The following is a 19,820-nucleotide window of genomic DNA, read 5'->3' as shown; positions in this document are numbered from 1 at the left end:
CACTTCCTCTCACTCCTTTCAGAGACGTTTATATACACACAAATACAAAATGACAAAAGCCGGCTCCCGCTCTCATACGTGTTATGCAATTATGTAGTTTCATTTCCTCTTCGCTTCTAGAATGACTCAGAATCACATGGCCTGCAATTTCACTACTTTTACAACAAAAGCTGTGACTTTCTTTCATTTTGCCTAATCTTGAAATTCTCATTCTGACTAAGTTATGGTGTCAGGTATTCAAGCATTCTTCACATTCAAGAAAAAAGACAAAACCTTAGGATAACATAACTTTATTTTGCCAGATATGCATGAGTGAACATACACCATTTACAAAAAGAAACTACAGCTGAAAGTTCAATATGTTTTAAAAAGACATTTAGTAGCACTTTATTTGAAGGCTACCTACATAAGGGCTTCATAACACATTCATAAGCACTGAATAATGTGTTTATGAAGCACTATTTGAACGTTTATTAAGTGCTTATGTCGGTTCTCGCAACCTGACATAAGATGTTTTATGAAATAAATGACATCGTACTGATATAATAAGAATAAACATTGAACATATTTACAGCACTAAACATATTTAAACCCTATACATAATTGCATCAATCATCTTATCCATGCCATGGAGGGAAGAGGGGGGGTTTCCAGGCATATTTAACCTGATATTAATACAATGTCGTCTTAAGAATGCTGACATATATAGTTATGTATAGTGTTTTAAATGTGTTTAGTGCTGTAAATATGTTCAATGTTTATTCTTATTATGTCAGTACAATGTCATTTATTTCATAAAACATCTTATATCAGTTTGCGAGAACCGACATAAGCACTTAATAAACGTTCAAATAGTGCTTCATAAACACATTATTCAGTGCTTATGAATGCGTCATGAAGCCCTTATGTAGGTAGCCTTCAAATAAAGTGTTACCAGACATTTAGTAGCACTTTATTTGAAGGTAGCATAAATAAATATTTAGTGGGTAAATATACAGAGCTTACAAGTCATTTTCTGATACAGTATTAATGGGCTCCATTCTGGTGAATATAGAAATTGCTGCCTAAGTTTGTTCTTAAATGAAAAAAGTCCTAGGAAAAAGTCTACATCAGATTTGATGTGTAGAATTGTTCACACCTTTGTGGTCTTGAGTGTTCCAGTGTTTCCCGTATTCTGTTTTTATGTTTTATATAACGTCCCAACTTCATTGGAATTGGGGTTGTACTTCTGCAAGGCGTCCTGCGTGACTGAGAGTGACAGTCTCATTAAAAGTGCAAGACGCAGTGAACCAAATATAGACGGGAGGTATTCGTTATTTGATGAAGGTTCTGGAGTCTTCATGGGGACCATCTTTTACCTGAAGAAGTCCGACTCTGGGATTTACTGGTGTGGAGTGGACAGAGTACATAAACAGTTCAGATTCTGTACTTACATAAGAACAAATCCCAACATTGGTGAAAGTCAGAATCTTCTTAAAACTACATCTGTGGTTTTCAAGATGTCTTTTATTTTGAATTTGTATTTTTCTGGTCATTTTCTGGTAATATTGTGATGGTTAAAGTTTGCACAAAAACCATTAATTGACTAAGTATTGGTTAAATTTGTTCTCCTAATGTTCTCATAAGCCTTATTATGTGTTTGGAGGTTTTAAAAGTTGGCTAGCATGGCTATCCCAAGGATTGGTCACCAGCTTAGAGGTTGCTTTTACAAAAATATTTTATTCAGTTATGGCTTCTATTCATCAGGTGAGAGGTGTAGCCTTTGGTGCTGGAAATAACTCATCTAAATGTTCACCCAAGCTTTATCATCTTTGGAGGATTTTGCCAGCATGAGTACCCAAAGATTTGACCAACAGCGTAGAGATTAGTACACTGTAAAAAAAAAAACAAATGCTCATCAGTTCAACCTAAAAAGAAATGCTTCATGTGGTAAGAAGCTCTTACTTCTTATGCACATCTTGTCTTTAGAACTATCCTTGTGAAAGCCTTTCTGAAGTGTTTGATCTCAGGATGATCTAAGATGTATTATTATCTATATGCTTTGATTTTTCTGTTTGGATAAAGTACTTTGAATTGCCTCTGTGTATGAAAGGTAGTATGAAATACTTTGCATTACATGTAAAAGTGCACTAAATTTACTCAATTCAAATTTATACATCAGTTCCACAGGAATAAAATATATAACGTCAACACATTTTTTCTTTCAGCTTCATTTCCCTCGTTTTTTTGCAAGAATTGAGTCTATGTAAAAACTGATGAACATTTGAACCATGTCAGGTCAATGTTATTATTATTAATATTATTTTAAGTTTACCTAGGAATTTGGATTAGGAAACTACCAGATATGTACAGCAGTGCCTTTCATAATTTACTTTACTGGTAAATATGAAGGACTATGCCAGTTCAGTATAAGATAATCCTTTATTGGTCCTACAATGGGGAAATTTTCAATGCTAATATGTAAGTACAAGGAATTAATGTGAGAAATTCTAGGTATATTTCTGCTTTTCATGATTAAACATTTCAGTAGACATATACATGTATGACGACAGAGAAGTACAGACTAATATGGAGTGAATAACTTTATTCCAGTACAGAAATTCACATTCACCCATTCCATGAACAAGAGATATTCCAAACGCAGACTATAATGTCAGAGAAAGAGAGAAAAAAAAAAGAGAGAGAGAGAGAGAGAGAGAGAGAGACAGAGAGCAAGAGAGAACATGATGAGTGAATGAAATGTCTGGAAATAAGCATTTTTTCCTGATGTTGTACATCCAAAAAAATGAAATAAGTAAATAAATAAATCAACCTGAAATCAAATATTTTGTTGGCCATTGTCTGGTTTGGATGGGATAAACAGTGCTCATCAAAACCCTCACAATATTTAGTGTGCTGTTTTTGTTTGACACAGTGATGGCAACACTTTCAATGAATACCATGTATAAGGGCCCAGCCAGTACCACTGGCTATCAACAGAGGGCGATGGTGGTGAGCTGCCATAATTTCAGGGAACTCCAATTCCGAGAAGCCTTTGGGCTGATTAAGCCCAACCTGGCACACCCATGGACTCTTCTACTTAAGACTGTGGCAAACAGGGTGACCGATACAGTATTTAGCCCAGGTAGGTATTTAGACAAACCGGTGAAAGATCAAATTGATCTTCCTCTCATAATCACAGAGGAAGTGTTTTATTTATACTCTGCCTTTGTTAGAGCATGCTGCTTTCAGCGTCCCCTTTGTTTGCTTTTCCCCACTTTTTTTTATTTTTTATTATTTTATTATTCATTGAGGTGTTTTGTCTGCGCTTCCCGGTGGCGCAGTGATAAGTCCTCTTGACCTTGGCTCTAGCCACCTCAACCCCAATGTGCAAATTTACATTTACAATGCCAAATTTACATTCCGTCACCTCAATAAATTCATTTAAGACCCTTTCGCCCGGGTTTTCCTCTCTGCACTTGGGTCCGCCTCCCTGCTGCCACATAACACCATGTCTAGAAAACTCATGAACACACTATAATGCCTTCATAAGGCATCATAAACATGGCTATAAATATTCTAGTTTGGTTTTACGAGCAGTTGTACTGATTGTTTATGGAGCGTTATAACTTCCCAGTAAAGTAACAAAAGTAAAGATACATTGTTTCTCTGTTAGCAGGACTTTTGAGAGGAGACATGGGGAAGTGATGGTGGATGTGGGGAAAGAGGTCTTTATATTGTCAAAGGACTTTAAGAATAGCATTAGGACACTTTTTACACTTTCACCTTTTTCCCCTCTTTTTTACGGCTTTCTTTTTAACACAACAATAACGAATGCCGAATGCTGAATTCCTGCAAGTTTGTTGATGTGTAGATCCTCACATTCTTACCTGAATCAGGAGACCCCAAAACAACCCTACAATGAACTGGACTGAGCCCTGGACCTTTACATACTGAGCCAATGGCCCTGCTACAGCTTTACTTATTACATATCAGGTCCTTACTGTACCATAAAATAAAATACCACCAAAACAACATTACCAGCAACTGCTTTTACATTAGCCTTATGTGAGGTCTACGGTCTGATAGACTGGCTCTTGGATAGAATCGGCCTTGAGGTTTTCATACACACTGCCGAGTCTGTGTGCATTTGGATCTATGTATTCTGAAACTAGATCCGTATTTATTACAGGGAATGGATCTAAATAGTATGGGTCTATCTCAGGGCGGCTCATGTTGGCCACCGTTGCACCTGTTTGAGGCGTGGGTAGGCTCGAGTAAGGTTCTGATGAAGGTGAATTTTTATCCTCGGCTGCAGGTGAGTGAACCCGACCCACACCAGGTTTCATTCTCACATAGTCATCCTGAAAAGGAAGTGAGAATTTCACACTTTCAATCAGCACTTGAAAATGAAAAAGGCCAAAGGTCAGCTAAGGTAACTTTAAGGTATTTGAATGGTCCACATCCACATTTGAATGAGTAACATCCAAATAAATATCTACTAAATGCAACTGAACAGGTGAAAGATTCTACAAAACCTCTCCCCAACTTTAAACCTAACCTTAAGGCAAAATCTAAACCTACCTCTGAACCTAAGCCTTGCCTAAATGTTGTTGTTAATCAACTGAGTGCCACCTGAAAGTTTAAAAAATTTTAAGTATCTGTAGAGCATCTATAGGGGACCATCCAAAAAAACAAACAAACAAACAAACCGGTGACCAACTGGTTAAATATATATTTATATTTAATATAATATAATATAAATATATTTTTTAGGCTAAATGATAATAGTATATGGGGAGAGTGTAATCTAAATTGTACACCATTAATTAAGGTACAAACAGTGTAAATGTTCCCTCAAAAATACAACAGTGGTTTTCAGGTCTGATCGTGGAGCTTAAATCAGTTCCTCCAGGTAAAAAGTTGGTATTTGTTCCTTTTCATAACCGAATGTTTTAAAACAGAGCAGTAGAATAAAAGCCTGGAGGCGAGGCGGGGTGTGTGGAGTCAGTACAGCTTAGAACAGATCATTTCAGTGGATCATGGTTCAGTGATGTTCCCTGACCAAAGTTACTGAGATGGACCCTTGAGGGTCCCACCCTATTGTTAAGAGAGGTACTGCCATAAGCATGTCATTGGTAATATCCTATGCTATTGTCAGGACAGATTACAATCAGACACCTGTTGTGAAAAATATTATGATGTATATCAGTAAAATGCCTCTGAAAAAGCTTAATTCACCACTTCTTACTGGTATAATAATGAGGAACCACCAACTACTGGCTTGCTAGGTCTTAAATAAAGGCTTTACAAGGGCATTTTAATGATATAAATTGAATTTTAACAAATGGTTAACAAATTTTCTTATGGTGTATATGACCTCTCACTGTTTGGCATGATTGCCATGTCCAATCTGCTCTGTTATGTTCATTATTATTTTAATCGTTTAGCTTATAATTTCACATCAGACTCACCTCTGTATGTTCTGGGTCTGATTTCTGATTGTCTCTGAGATTGTAGGAGGCAGAAACTGTAAGGTAGAAAAAAAAAATAAAGTAAGTTCTTAATTATGTGTAAGAGGAGTGATTTTGCCCTCTGCTGTTCGAATCTTGTTACTGCTCACCAGAGCAGGATGTATAACTTTGGTGTCAGCTCACAATTCGATTCTTACACTTAACTGAACTCAGTGCTGTGTACTGTGTGGGTTTTCATTTGCCCACCTGACAGGTTGCAGCTGTTGATCCGTTTGAGTACATGAACCAAACTGAACACGCACACAAAGAATAGCATTCCCACACATGTCATGATAATCACCGCCAAGAACCTGAAGTGAGATTCTGTAAAAAAAAATAAAAAAAAAGAACAGAGAACAGAGACTTTCACATGCACAGCTGACCTACTGCTGAGAAAACAACAGATTTGGCTGGGACTGACCACATCCATTTTACTAGAATATCCCTACAATGACAAGAAAACATTTAAACAGACTGAAAAAAATGCAAAAAAAATTAAAAGAATATGCTTATGTATGAGTATAGTGGCATTAAGTACAGTATTGTACATGCATACTATAAAAAAATTGTTCTAAATACAATTTTAAAAATAGTAACCAGTCTGTCTTAACATTTTGAGTTCACTGAACTTTAAATAACCTAACAAAGTGTCTTAACATTATTCATGAAGTTCAATTAAATCAAAATTTAAGGCAGCTCTGTTATTATTTCATAAACACACACACACATACATATATATATATATATATATATATATATATATGTGTGTGTGTGTGTGTGTGTGTGTGTTTATATGCGTCCTCTGTATCCAGCGTATGACCCCAGCTTTGGGATTAAACATCATTCTACAGTGTGAAAAAAAAATTCAGATAGTAATAGAAGTGTGTGTGTGTGTGTGTGTGTGTGTCCGTGCGTGCATGTTTGTAAACCATACGTTGCGGTCTGTTGTCTGGTCCATTGTCCACTGTCTGGTCCACTGTTATGGCAGGACTGCTGATTTCCACTGTATTCTGTATTGTGAATTCACTAGTCCTGTTTTTTTTCACTATAACATAAAACAGTGACACAAGTATTAACATTCAGTTAAATATGAGCAGGATAATGTGTGAGACACATCATCTCAAAACTCCAAGCTGAGCTTCTCCTGTAACTTCATGCCCTAATTCCACACAGCTACAGCTACCTTTGTCTGAACTTTAGCCACGTCATGTTTTATAGCAGCACTGTGTACTAAGAATAAATAGTGTTTTGGATTTACGTGGTTCAATTGTGTCAATTAGTTGTACAATGAAATGGGTTAAATCCTACTTCCCCTATTTCTGCTGGCACTACTTCCACAGTGCTACCATACTACAGTTTCACAAGGTATCATCAATACCTAGACCAGGGGTCAACAACAAGCAGCTGCAGAACCGCATGCGGCTCTTTTCCGCTCCGCAGCAGAATTCAATTTTTAGGTAATAATAAAATAAAGCTCTGTTGATTGTTCAACACAGTTTTAACAATGAATGGTCTTAAACACGGGCCCAAAGACTGCTGGACACCATAGATAGATAGATAGATAGATAGATAGATAGATACTTTATTGATCCCGAAGGAAATTTAGGATCAAAGTTATCCGCAAAGCGGATAACAAGATTGTCTAGCTAGTACCTAATTAATAGACAAAGAGAAAGATCAATAGTTTGAAGACAACTGGATTTATTTGTGTTTATAATCACTCAAGCTGGTTTTCTGATACATTTAATCTGCAACGAGAAACTGTCAAACACTAAAAAGCCATGAAGCCGAAGTCGCTTCTCGTTTGCCAGCTTCTTGTTTGAATCATCTAGCAGTTGCATTCCGGTGCCTCAGGCACCATTTAAGATGGAAAGGGAAATTAGAACAAGAGCTGGTGAATGAAAAGCTGACTTAGAAAACTGAACATTGAGAGACTGTTCTGCTTTTAAGGAAAGTTTCCTGCTGGAGATGTGAGAAAAGCAGCTATAGCTGAGCTAAAGCTAAAAGCAGAGCAAAGTAAGTCTGTGTTTTGTGTTATATTTTTAGTCTAAACTTGGATATTAGCTAACATATCCAGACAACCAAGATGGTAAAACATTACTTCAATAAAATGGACATAAAATGTTGTGGCTCCCAAAGTGGGTTTGACTTTTTGCTGAAAGGACCAAATGGCTCTTCTCTTCGACATCGGGGTTGCCAACCCTTGACTAGACGGACTCCAATGGAGCCGCTATGTTGTTTTTAACCATTGGTTTCAGATTTCTCCTCAATGCCATTTTGGAATTGTTACAATCTCAGGCTGAGACAATCAGGGGGGACGACCCTGGACCATCACTGCTTGAGCTGAAAAGACACCTACTCAGCACTTTACAGCCATTCAGACCCTGTGCTGAGCCCTCAGAGCACTAATGTGGCCCTTCACAAAGACCCAACTCAATGTGGTGTTTTGACTTTACACAACCATGACCACCAAAATTGTCAGTCAGTACAGTACTGTGTGAGAGTTTTAGGCATCTAAGCAAATTTTTATCCACTTGACCTCAGCAGTGAGTTTATCACAATATACAATAGAATAAAGTCATATTCATAATTCTTGGGTATAAGAATTTCTTGGGTCCATATTTTTCCTTGACACCTTCACAGCCGCCACAGAGACTTGTTAATATCATCAATTACATCATGAGCTCAGTTTACTGAGCACTGATTGGTCGAACTAGGAGCTGCTTTATAACTACATATAATACTGGGCTTCCTCGAGGAGAGGCTTGGAAATGGGTAAACAAACACATAAACATCCAGAAAATCACTATGTATCATATATATATATATATATATATATATATATATATATATATATATATATATATATTTACATATTTATATATACACACACACACACGATAATATCATTATTTATTTATATTCTATACATTTTGTTTATTGAAATATTGACACTTCGCAGCAAACAAACACAAACTACACAAACAAATAGATTTTGAAAATGTGTCGAGTGCCTAAGACTTTCCCACAGTACTGTATATCGAAGTATGTCTATGTGGACTAAGATTATAAGAAAGAGAGACTCAGCAATGGCACTCAGTCCTGCGATCAGGCATAAGTGAGCTTAGCAACTTAAGAATAAAAAGAAAATGAAGCGAAAAGAAAAGAGAAAATTCTTGCCAAAATAAAAAAAAAATGTTAGATGTTTTGTTATTAGAAACTGATTGGGATATTTGATTCAAATAAAGAACCATTCAGTGTAATGAATGACATTAATGTACACTATTAAAAATGTTGCTTCGAGAGTTAAAAAAATGTATTATAGAACCAGGTACACTCAGAACCCTTTCCATGATTAACGCATGCATTGCAATCTGGAAGGTTCTTCAGATTGATGGAGAATGTGCTGTGAACTTCTGAAATTGGATCTATACAGTACCCAAAAGGGCTCTTCTATTGTTAGAGTGTCAAACTTGAAACAATATAAGAACCCTTTTGGTTGCTATATAGAACCAAAAAGCACATTTTCATCAGCCTTCCATGATACAAAAACCCTGTTTAATCATGCAAAGGGTTTTTGGAGTGTTCATTGTTCTATCTAGAACCATTTTCTTTACCAAAGGACCCATGAAGCACCTTTTTTAAGGGTGTACTGTATAGGCAATGAATTATACAGATTATGCAATTTTTTTATTGTGTACGACATACAGCCAAGGGTAGCACTTAAAATACCACCACTAAAACTACCTTCTCTTATGAATTCCAAATTACTTTGTTTTTAATATCACTCTAAGAATTATTGTGGAAAAATTTAGCAGTACATGAAGCACAATTGTCAGTGTCTAGTCCATTTAAGGACTTTTGACTCAATGACATACGCAAGAGAGAAGAACCCTTTATAAAGTTTAAGGAACGGTCCTAGAACCTCACCCCCAAGTCAGGAAACATTTGGGAACATTTAATTGTTTAAGTTGAACCACAGTAGCTGATGGCGACTCACCACCTTTGACAGTAATTTGCACTCCACTTATGACATCTGGACGCAGGCTGATGTCCACCCCACACCAGTACTTCCCCGAGTCGTTCACATGGAGACTGAAGATCTCTAAGGTGAAAAATCGGGCGCTGGTGTTGTCGAACAAAGCAAAGCGTCCTTGTACATCCCAGGAATTCTTGACAGTTGTGCGAATGAGGTCGGGACAGGGGAAGCCCTGGAGTCGGCAGAAATACTTGCCCGGTTCCTCGCTGCCTGGAGGGTAATGACAGTTGATCCTTAAACTTCTTCCTTCATAGCCAGTTACTTCAGTGTATTCTGCAGCAAAGCAGGTCCCTAATCACAATATAAAGCCAACATAAGTAAACTATTTATTGGTGAGCTTTTGCCTCGGTTAACAAAAAAGAAGACGTGCTAAGAATCCTGCTGCAGCTAATTTGTATTTGTTAAAAATGACCATACCTGAGATTAACAACACAACGACAGAGAAGTGGCCTCTCATTGCTCCCCAGATAAGAATCCCAGATTTGTGAATGGATGCGTCTGTGTGAATATGCGAACATGAACACAAAAACTTAAGCTGCTGCTTCCCGTTTTTACTCAAGTGACAGCAAATATACACATGAAACAGTTGAGAGGCATCAAATCAAGCACACAGTGCCCTCTTCAGGTAATTATTTGTTATTCTGACTGCAATTCTTTATGTTTCAGACAAATGCATATATTTTAAAGGCACTTGTGTACAACAGGGTACCCACATGTTAGCTACAATGTCAGCTCTCTCTTTAATGAGGCCCTTCTGACCTGGAACACTGTGTAGGGATTATTCCACCCTAAAGCTGGAAAAAAATTAATTTGGAATTTCGCAATATCTCTTATGAAATCATAGCTTTACTCATGCAGACGAATTGTTTTGATGCTTGGGAAATGGGTTTACCAAAGATAGGTCGGGTTTTATCTTGTGAGTGAGGTTGAAGACTGGCCAGCTCATGGAAAGGTGACGTGAACAAGAGTTAGAACATGGCATGATAGTGTGCTCCAGATGGATGGGAAATTCTGCTTCCGAAGTTGTGCAGGCATTTAGTATTCCTCGATCCACAGTGACACAGTGTGTACAGGGAATATGTCATGGAAGGCACTACCAGCCACAGCGGATGGACAACATGTCATGTGGTCCTACGAATCATGGTACCAGTTCTTTCAGGTATGGTTCAAACCATGTGTGGCCCAGACTCCATGAAGCCATGGACCCTGGTTATCAACAAGGCACTGTGCAGGCTGGTAGTGGTTCCATACTGGTGTGGGGCGTGTCCTCATGGCATGGTTTGGGTCCACTGGTCCGCCTGAACACGTAATTGACCATTTCACTGCTCTGACCATTTGCAGCCCTTTATGAACTTCATAAACCCCGACAATGATGGGATATTCCAGCAAGATAATGCTCCATGCCATCTGGCCCAAGTTGTCCAGAATGGGTTTGAGGAGCATTCCCGAGAGATCCAATGAACGATGTGGCCTGCTGTTTGCCTCAATCGATCGTTTATGGGATCCGGTGGAGAGGGTCATTCACACTAGAAGTCCTGCACTCTACCCATTTTCTACCACCTAATGAGATGCAAATGACATGTCATATTCAAGTGTTATTCATCTTTCTAAACAAGCTGGGTTGCTGGGTTAGTTGTTTAGGTTGTTGTATTTATGGTGTCATTACATCCCGCAAAAGTCACCAGGTACATTTTAAAGGCTTTTTAAATTTTTACTTCACCCTATTACTCCCCTCAAATGTTGGAACTCAATTTAGTGTTTGTGTAACGTTTGGTAACACTTATTCAAACCTTTATACATAATATTGAAATAATGCCGCAAACATGTCATGGTGGATGTCATATGATGTTACAAGTGGTCACACCGGAGTACGTTCAGGAATATAACTTGGGCTGGAGGTTAGGGAACTGGCCTTGTGACCAGAAGTTTGCTGGTTTGATCCGCCGACAGCACATGACTGATGTGTCCCCCAACTGCTCCCCTGCGGATAGGGCTGCCCACCGCTCCAGGCAAGTGTGCTCACTGCCACCTAGTGTGTTTTCACTAGTGTGTATGTGGTTTTTCACTTCACGGATGGGTTAAATGCAGTGATGAAATTTCCCTGTTTATGGGATTAAAAAGTAGCACTTAAACTATCAGTAATTGGTATGACATATGTTATATATGCTAGAGCACATAAGCTGCCATGACCTCAAACATTATACCATGTGACTATTGCCGGTAATGGTGGCATAGCACTGCTAAACAAAATCTGTCATGATAATTCATGAAAGCATTTGACATCTGCCGAGACATATTTATAGCAAAGATTGATCTGGGTCTATCTGTGCCCAGAAAGAGGAAGGAAAAGTTGAAGTGAACATAAGAGGTGTCACATCCTCAATATCTGTTCTTGTCTTTTCCTATGCTAGAGGTGATGTGATGGTCCTAACGTATGGTAAGGTTTTTTTAAAGTTTACTTTTGTGTAATGTCTCTTAGGAATACAGTGAAATGTGTGGATAAAATAGGGTAGTTTTTATTACCATAGGCAACCCTATCTGAGTTTGTATATTACTTTATAGTTCATGAGTGTTTTTTTTGTTTTTTATCAAGGGCAGTAAATATTTTGTCAGTACATCAGTAAAAGGATGAGTTTAGCACTTTATGGTTGGCCTCAAATTGCAAGAACAGCACAGTCAATCACTGACTAATATGGTCAATTCATGAGATCTTTATTGAGTCCCATACCTGCAATTGGAAACTCTTCCCAACCTCTTGACATACATAAAACCATTGCTTGTTGTATTAACTAATAAATTCTGTTGTATTAAGTAATAAATAACTAATAAATTGTGCAATTTCCCCCTGGGATCAATAAAGGAATCCAAATTAATATTATTTGTATTTAATCTAATATTAGAACTTTTATCTGTGCAAATAAACACTCACTGCCCAAAGATAATGTGTATTAATCCTCATTTTCTCACTATTTCATTTATATACACTCACTGGCCACTTTATTAGGTACAATTCAATTGCTTGTTGTTAGGTTCAACTGCTTGTTAACACAAACAACTAATCAGCCAATCACATGGCCGCAACACAATGCATTTAGGCGTGTAGAGGTGGTCAAGACAAGTTGCTGAAGTGCAGAATGAGCATCAGAATGGGGGAGAAAGGGAATTTAAGGGACTTTGAACGTGGCGGGGTTGTTGGTGCCAGACGGGCTGGTCTGAGTATTTCAGAAACTGCTGATCTACTGGGATTTTCACGCACAACCATCTCTAGGGTTTACAGAGAACGGTCTGAAAAAGAGGAAACATCCAGTGAGCGGTCAGTTGTGTGGATGAAAATGCCTTGTTGATGTGAGAGGTCAGAGGAGAATGGGCAGACTGGTTCCAGATGATAGAAAGGCAACAGGAACTCAAATAGCCAACCAAAATCTCTGAGGAACGTTTCCAACACCTTGTTGAAAGTCTGCCACGAAGAATTAAGACAGTTCTGAAAGGAAAAGGGGGTCCAGCCTTTTACTAGCAAGCCTAATAATACCTAATAGTACCTAATAAAGTGGCCGGTGAGCATATGTTATAACTAATAAGTCAGCATGTTAAAACTCTTACTGTTCTGACTGAACTGTGGTCCCCACCTTTCAGACAAGCCTGGGGCCAGTTCCTGGACAGAGATTAAGCCTAATTATGTACAAATTATATACCTCATCATAAAATGTAATGTGGTGATTGGAATCCCTTATTAGTCTAGGCGTGGCATGGGGAAGTGGTCTAGGAAAACAGCCCATGTACCAGCCCAAACATATTGTTGACATTTAAAATGGGTACCATTGATATAGACTGGTCATCCCAGGCAGATCGTAACATCCCAGGCAAAACATTGGAAATCAATCACTGCACTGTTTGGAGATCATCTACCAATAGAGAAGATTTAAAATCTGTACACTTATCCAGGCCAGGCCACCCCAGCAAATTTAACCAAGAGCAGACAGTAAGATATTAAAAGAACCTCAAAATCTCATCACAAGATTGCAATTAGCACTTACCAATGTTGATGCAAAAGTGCATCTTCCACTGGAAAAAGACAAATTTGACCTACATGGGAAGAAGCTTTTGATACCTAAAAATAACAGCAGGGCAAAATTAAAGTTCGCTAATCAAGATCTAGGCAGGGACCAAGACTTGGAATAATATGCCATTGATAGGTGAGTCAAAGATAAAAGTGTTTGGCCTCAGTACCGGAAGTGATATTATGCAAAAAATCAAAGACAGTGGTTGATCAGAAGAACCTTGTGCCAACTGTAAAGCATGATGGAAGATATGGTTTGGGACTGCTTTGCTGCCCCAGGAGCCCGGCCAACTTTTAATCACAAAATCAACTATAAACTCATTCATAGCAGAGACTTAATCATATCTGAGGAGAATGTGAGACCATATGTTAAAAGGTTGAAGCTGAAAATCTGAACCTTCCAATGGGATAATGATCCCAAATATACAAGTAAATCCACCAGGGAATGGTTCAAAAGGGTGATAGAATGGCCTAGTCAAAGCCCAGATCTGAATCCCAATGAAGTCCTGTTGATGGTCTGGCCTGGGCTGTGCATGCAAAAAACCTTCAAACATTGCACAGCTGAGAGAACTCTGTATGGAGTAGTAAAAGTAGATGTTTCTTCTAGTACATCTCAGAAACTGGTAGATAGTTACAGAAAATGCCTAGATGAAGTTGTTTTTGCCAAAGGGGGTGGTACCAGTTACTGAAACCAGGATTGTACTTACTTTTCAACTGACAAGATGACATCAGTAATATTTTAGAAAAATGATTAAAATTAAATTTCAACTGTTTTGTATTCTATTACATAATGTTCTTCTATCCATACATCTTTAATTGCTGGAGCCAGTGTAGATAGAGTGAAGCAGCTTGGGAAGGTAGCACCAGAAAATAGTTGTGGAGCAGGCACATGAGCTGCACAGGGAAGCACTGAAGGAAGAGAGCAGTTTGGGAAGCCAGGACTGGATCAGCACAGGGGGTTGGAACAACAGTGCCTCACAAAGAGTAGCAGCTAAAGGAGCCAGCACAGGAACAGGACAAGGAGCCTGCACAGGGAGCCAGCTGGAAGAGTAACAGCTTGGGAGGCTGGCACCAGATCAGGATGGGGCATATTGGTGTAGTCCCTCACGCACCCTCCAAAAATGTTTGAGAAGATTCCACCTCTCTCAGCACTGTGGTGAGGGTAGGTTAGAAGAGGCTCCAGAACTTTTCTAAGGATTGAGCCACCACACTATATGAGCTGCCCAGTCTAAGGCAGGCCCTCACAGCAGCACTACTACCAAGGCCGTTTTAGACTCCTCAGACTAGAGCAACTCATGAAAGGGGACTAAATAGCAGAGACACCCACCCATAAAGTCCCAACACAGCACCAGCTCTCCCTAGTTGAAGCATGGGCATGCTTGTAGTAGGGAGACAGGCTTCACGGTGGTAGGGGTTTTGAAGCCACTCGCCGAAAAAAAGACAGAGGAGAGGTCAGAACACAAATATAAAGAAAGCACAGCTTTGTACATAATCAAACAACACAGAAACGTCATAGCAACTGAACCAAACCAGTGATTATATAAAGGCAGTAAATCAGTCTAAGATCAGTTGTAAGTGGGTGGAAGAGAGTGGTAGAGTCCATGTTTCCCCAGAAGGGGGAGACAATGCGATAATGTGGCTTTATTCATGTTTATTTCTGTTTTAAGGTTATAGAATAAAACATTACGTACAACATTTTTACTCCAATAACTGGTAAGATAAACAGCTTCATTGTTTTATGACTGCCTAAGTCCAGCTCTGTACTGTTTTTTCCCCTCAAAACTTGGCTTTACATTTATGTTTCATATTTGCATGAGATGATAAATTATGATATTGCCATGCAGGTGGAAGAAAAACTGGAAAATTATTTTTGAGTTAAAATGGCATCTTTAGGTGGCACACGAGTAGGTAGGATGTCAGTCAGGATGGCAACTCCCTTGCTACCTCTTTTCCCTCATTCTGCTCATACCAGGTTATTGTGAGTCACATTTAAGCCTTTCATACTGAAAACAGCTCTTTATTGAGTAAAACAGCAGAAGAGACACTTACACTGTATTGCCAAAAGTATCCGCTCGTCTGGCTTCACACGCATATGAACTTGAGTGACCTCCCATTCTTAATTCATAGGGTTTAATATGAAGTCACCCTTTGCAGCTATAACAGCTTCAGCTCTTCTGGGAAGGCTTTCCACAAGGGTTAGGAGTGTTTATGGGAATTTTTGGCCGTTCTTCCAGAAGCACATTTGTGAGGTCAGACAATGATGTTGGACAATAAGGCCTGGCTCACAGTCTCCGCTCTAATTCAGCCCAAAGGTGTTCTATGGGGTTGAGGTCAGGACTCTGTGCAGGCCAGTCAAGTTCTTCCACACCAAACTGTATCATCCACGTCTTTATGGACCTGCTTTGTGCACTGGTGCGCAGTCATGTTGGAACAGGAAGGTGCCGTCCCCAAATTGTTCACAAAGTAAAGCTTTCAAGTAAATTGTTGCCCTAAAACTTATAGATTATTTTCCTTTGAATTTTGAATTGAACTCATTGTCAGTAGTAATGACCCACCTCTGACAAGTACCAGTAAATATGACATAAAAATTAATTCAGTTCAGTTGATTATTCCAAGAAGGCAAGACACACAGTGCTAAACAGAGGGTTAAAATATACTGCAGATTGTAAATATACTGCAGCAGGCATTGATCAAACATAATGATAGACACCAGACAAAGAAACCGCCAGGAGGAAAGAGGGTGCTGCTAAATGGCAGGTAATTAGGCTAGAATGGCCACCAGGGGGAAGACCAGAAGTGACCATAGCAGAATTCTGATTATGGGGACCTCTGGTGGCCAGTACAAGTACTAACTGGAGTGAACATGACTCAGGACCTCGTAACCCTTAGAAGGCTAAAGTTATTATTATATCACTATACTTCAATCATTGTTTTACTATACATACAGTTCAATGCGGAATTGTCTTATTACATAATTATTTACACTACCTTTAAAAAGCTTGTAATCAGTCTTCATCTAAAAAGATGAAACATTTTAGATGTTTTTCAATGTTTTAAGTATTGTATTCAAGCATAAACAGTATACTGTTATTACCTATTAATACGAGTTTCAAGTTACCTGTCTGTGAAACAGATATTATGGATACTATTTTCACCTCAGGCTGTTATTTCAGAGTCATGTACAGTTCTATTCATCATTCTGGACACATCTAACATTTCTACTTCTACTATGTGTAATTATACAAACTTGTACACAAAGTTATAATTGATTAATATTTATAAAATATCATTTTATACATTTATTTGCCCAAACTGGTTTATATTATTGAAAATACTGACTCCAAACCTTTGAAGAGTAGGGTACTTGTGAGTTGGATAGTTGCTACATTGATATCAAACTACTATGTATGTATTGTTGTGCAAACCTCATACTTTTATATAGTTATGTAGTCTGTCCAAAGTATTTGCCAGGAAATTAAATATACACTATATTACCAAAAGTATTCACTCGTCTGCCTTCACACGCATCTGAATTTGAGTGACATCCCATTCTTAATCCATAGGGTTTAATATGATGTCGGCCCACCCTTTGAAGTTATAACACCTTTAACTTTTCTGGGAAGACTTTCCACAAGGGCTAGGAGTGTGTTTATGGGAATTTTTGGCCATTCTTCCAGATGCACATTTGTGAGGTCAGACACTGATGTTGGACGAGAAGGCCTGGCTCACAGTCTCCGCTCTAATTCATCCCAAAGGTGTTCTATCGGGTTGAGGTCAGGACTCAAGTTCAAAGTCAAGTTCTTCCACACGAAACTGGCTCATCCGTGTCTTTATGGACCTGCTTTGTGCACTGGTGTGCAGTCATGTTGGAACAGGAAGGGGCCGTCCCCAAACTGTTCCCACAAAGTTGGGAGCATGAAATTGTCCAAAATCTCTTGGTGCTGAAGCTTTAAGAGTTCCTTTCACTGGAACTAAGGGGCAGAGCCCAACTCCTGAAAAACACCCCTACACCATGATCCCCCCTCCACCAAACTTTACAATCGGCACAATGCACTCAGACAAGTACCACTCTCTTGGAAACTGCCAAACCCAGACTTGTCCATCGGATTCCCAGACAGAAAAGCATTATTGGTCACTCCTGAGAACACGTCTCCACTGCTCTAGAGTCCAGTGGCACCAAGTGCATTGCTCTTGGTGATGTAAGGCTTGGATGCAGCTGCTCGGCCATGGAAACCCATTCCATGAAGCTCTCTACGCTGTTCTTGAGCTGATCTGAAGGCCACATGACGTTTGGAGGTCTGTAGTGATTGACTCTGCATAAAGTTGGTGACCTCTGTGCACTATGACCCTCAGCATCCGCTGACCGCTCTGTCATTTTACGTGGCTGAGCCCTTTGTGGCTGAGTTGCTGTCATTCCCAATCACTTCCACTTTGTTATAATCCCACTGACAGTTGACTATAGAATATTTAGTATTGAGGAAATTTCACAACTGGCCTTGATTGGACCACGTGAATTGAATGTTTTGGATGGGCGAGTGAATACTTTTGGCAATATTAGATTGGATTAAGTGACACTTTTTAGTCCCACAATGAGGAAATTTCACCTCTGCAATCAAACCCATCCATGCAATGACACACCACATACACACTAGTGAAGACACACACTAGGGGCAGTGAGCACACTTGCTCTATCTGCAGCACCAGGAGAGCCGTTGGGGGTTAAGTGGCTTGTTTCAATCATGTACTGTCAGCTCAGGGTATCAAACCAGAGATCTTCCGGTTGCAAGGTTGGTTTCCTAACCTCCAGCCCACAACAGCCCTCATAGTGTAAGTAAATATCTAATAGTTTTTTGAAGTAAATGACTATGTACATGCAAAGTATGTGCCAGTAAACCACATATATACCTTTTGAATTTTACATACTGTGAAATAAAGTGCTGCCGAAATCCCTTAATGGCCTGGGCTTAGCCTAGGGATGCAGCCTCGGAAACCAGCTCAGGTACTACAAACACATTGGTCACATTGGAAAAACAGACTTTTCATTTGTATAGACTGTTCCTTGCAGGCCTAGTGACGGGGGTTTTTCTTTAGTCTACATCTCTTCTACACGATCTCATAACATTTGTTTGTTTTTATTACACTTACATGGATGTATGGTTATCATGTCACAGCTGGCTTTCGAGTTCATGCAAGATTAAAGTTCTTATATTCATTGTTCTGCATTGCCTCTAATAATGTGATGCCACAGAGCATCTGTCTTTTGGCCTGACATTAATAGTTGCTCGGTAACCACGTGGGTTTTTTTGACCACTTCCTGCCTGTTCTGACTTTCTCGCTGCTACCACCCTTAACCATATCCTCAGACATCACTTCTAAACTATCAGTGGACAAGTACAGTAGAGGTAAGCATCTGGGAAATTCTTTGGGATATACACATTAATATACACACACACACATTATATATCATTTTTATAATTTAATCAGTTAAAATGACATTAAGATATTCTTTATAAATCTAAACAAATATCACTGAATGTAATGAACAAGTGATTTTCTTATGTTACGTGTGAATTAATAGTGTTCAGACTTTTATCTTCATCATACATTATCGACTTGTGTCGACTGTTCGTGTCAACAAGTGTTGACTTGTGGGCTTAAATCATTTCCAAATTGGTGTGCATGAATTTAAAAGAGCCTAAATAGTTTATCGGATCAATATTCAATAACTGGTCAGGGCCCGCCGATGTGCCCAAAGTTGTATTACCCACTTTTATAACCTAAGAATACTAATACTAATAAAACAATTTTTTTGCTCTATTTATGTGTATTTGTTATTTAATATTATATACAGTTCCTCCATGCAAATGCACTGCTGAGAAAAAAAGCTTCATATTATGTTAAGGACTGCCTGAGGCTTTCACGTTGGACTGTTTCTGTGCTGCATTTTTGTGTTTCATTTGCATCAGATGATAAATTGTGATTTTGTGATTCAACTGACAGAAAACATCGTTTTTGTCAACTGAAGCGGTGTCTCTAGGTTTCATATGAACTGGTGATATGTCCATCAAGATGGCGTCCATTCTGTCTCACCACCTCCTTTTCCTCATTCTGCTTGCCCCAGGTTAGTGAATGCTCCTCCCACTTTGTGAACACACTCCTACACATTATATTACAAGAATTCAAACAGACAAATGGTATCCCATCCTAAATATTGCTTAATGATTGAGATGTG

General features: G+C 38.9%; 2 protein-coding genes across 5 annotated transcripts in view; one reads left to right on the top strand and one right to left on the bottom strand.

The window, feature by feature from the left end:
- Positions 1-2,564: 2,564 nt before the first annotated feature.
- The window catches only part of LOC108413963 (CMRF35-like molecule 6), a 29,499-nt gene continuing 12,243 nt past the window's right edge, over positions 2,565-19,820 (bottom strand). Inside the window, exons 2-7 of one of the 3 annotated variants that reach the window (XM_017686693.2) lie at positions 9,949-10,029; positions 9,493-9,822; positions 6,427-6,537; positions 5,700-5,816; positions 5,454-5,509; positions 2,565-4,343 (exon numbers count right to left, since the gene is read on the bottom strand). In XM_017686693.2, coding sequence (XP_017542182.2) covers positions 4,044-4,343; positions 5,454-5,509; positions 5,700-5,816; positions 6,427-6,537; positions 9,493-9,822; positions 9,949-9,988 — 954 coding nt within the window. In that variant the 5' untranslated portion in view covers positions 9,989-10,029 and the 3' untranslated portion in view covers positions 2,565-4,043. Of the gene's footprint in view, positions 4,344-5,453; positions 5,510-5,699; positions 5,817-6,426; positions 6,538-9,492; positions 9,823-9,948; positions 10,043-19,820 lie in introns of those variants that run through there. The other 2 variants (XM_037543503.1, XM_037543504.1) reach the window with 2 other exon arrangements.
- The window catches only part of LOC119264731 (B-cell receptor CD22-like), a 33,562-nt gene continuing 32,121 nt past the window's right edge, over positions 18,380-19,820 (top strand). The window contains exons 1-2 of one of the 2 annotated variants that reach the window (XM_037543478.1): positions 18,380-18,990; positions 19,614-19,709. In XM_037543478.1, coding sequence (XP_037399375.1) covers positions 19,646-19,709 — 64 coding nt within the window. In that variant the 5' untranslated portion in view covers positions 18,380-18,990; positions 19,614-19,645. Of the gene's footprint in view, positions 18,991-19,588; positions 19,710-19,820 lie in introns of both variants that reach the window. The other variant, XM_037543477.1, reaches the window with a different exon arrangement.

The sequence above is a fragment of the Pygocentrus nattereri genome, chromosome 12, assembly GCF_015220715.1.
Source record: "Pygocentrus nattereri isolate fPygNat1 chromosome 12, fPygNat1.pri, whole genome shotgun sequence".
Taxonomy (NCBI): Eukaryota; Metazoa; Chordata; class Actinopteri; order Characiformes; family Serrasalmidae; genus Pygocentrus; species Pygocentrus nattereri.
The sequence above is the reverse complement of the archived record's forward strand: the minus strand, read 5'-3'. Positions and strand labels throughout refer to the sequence as shown.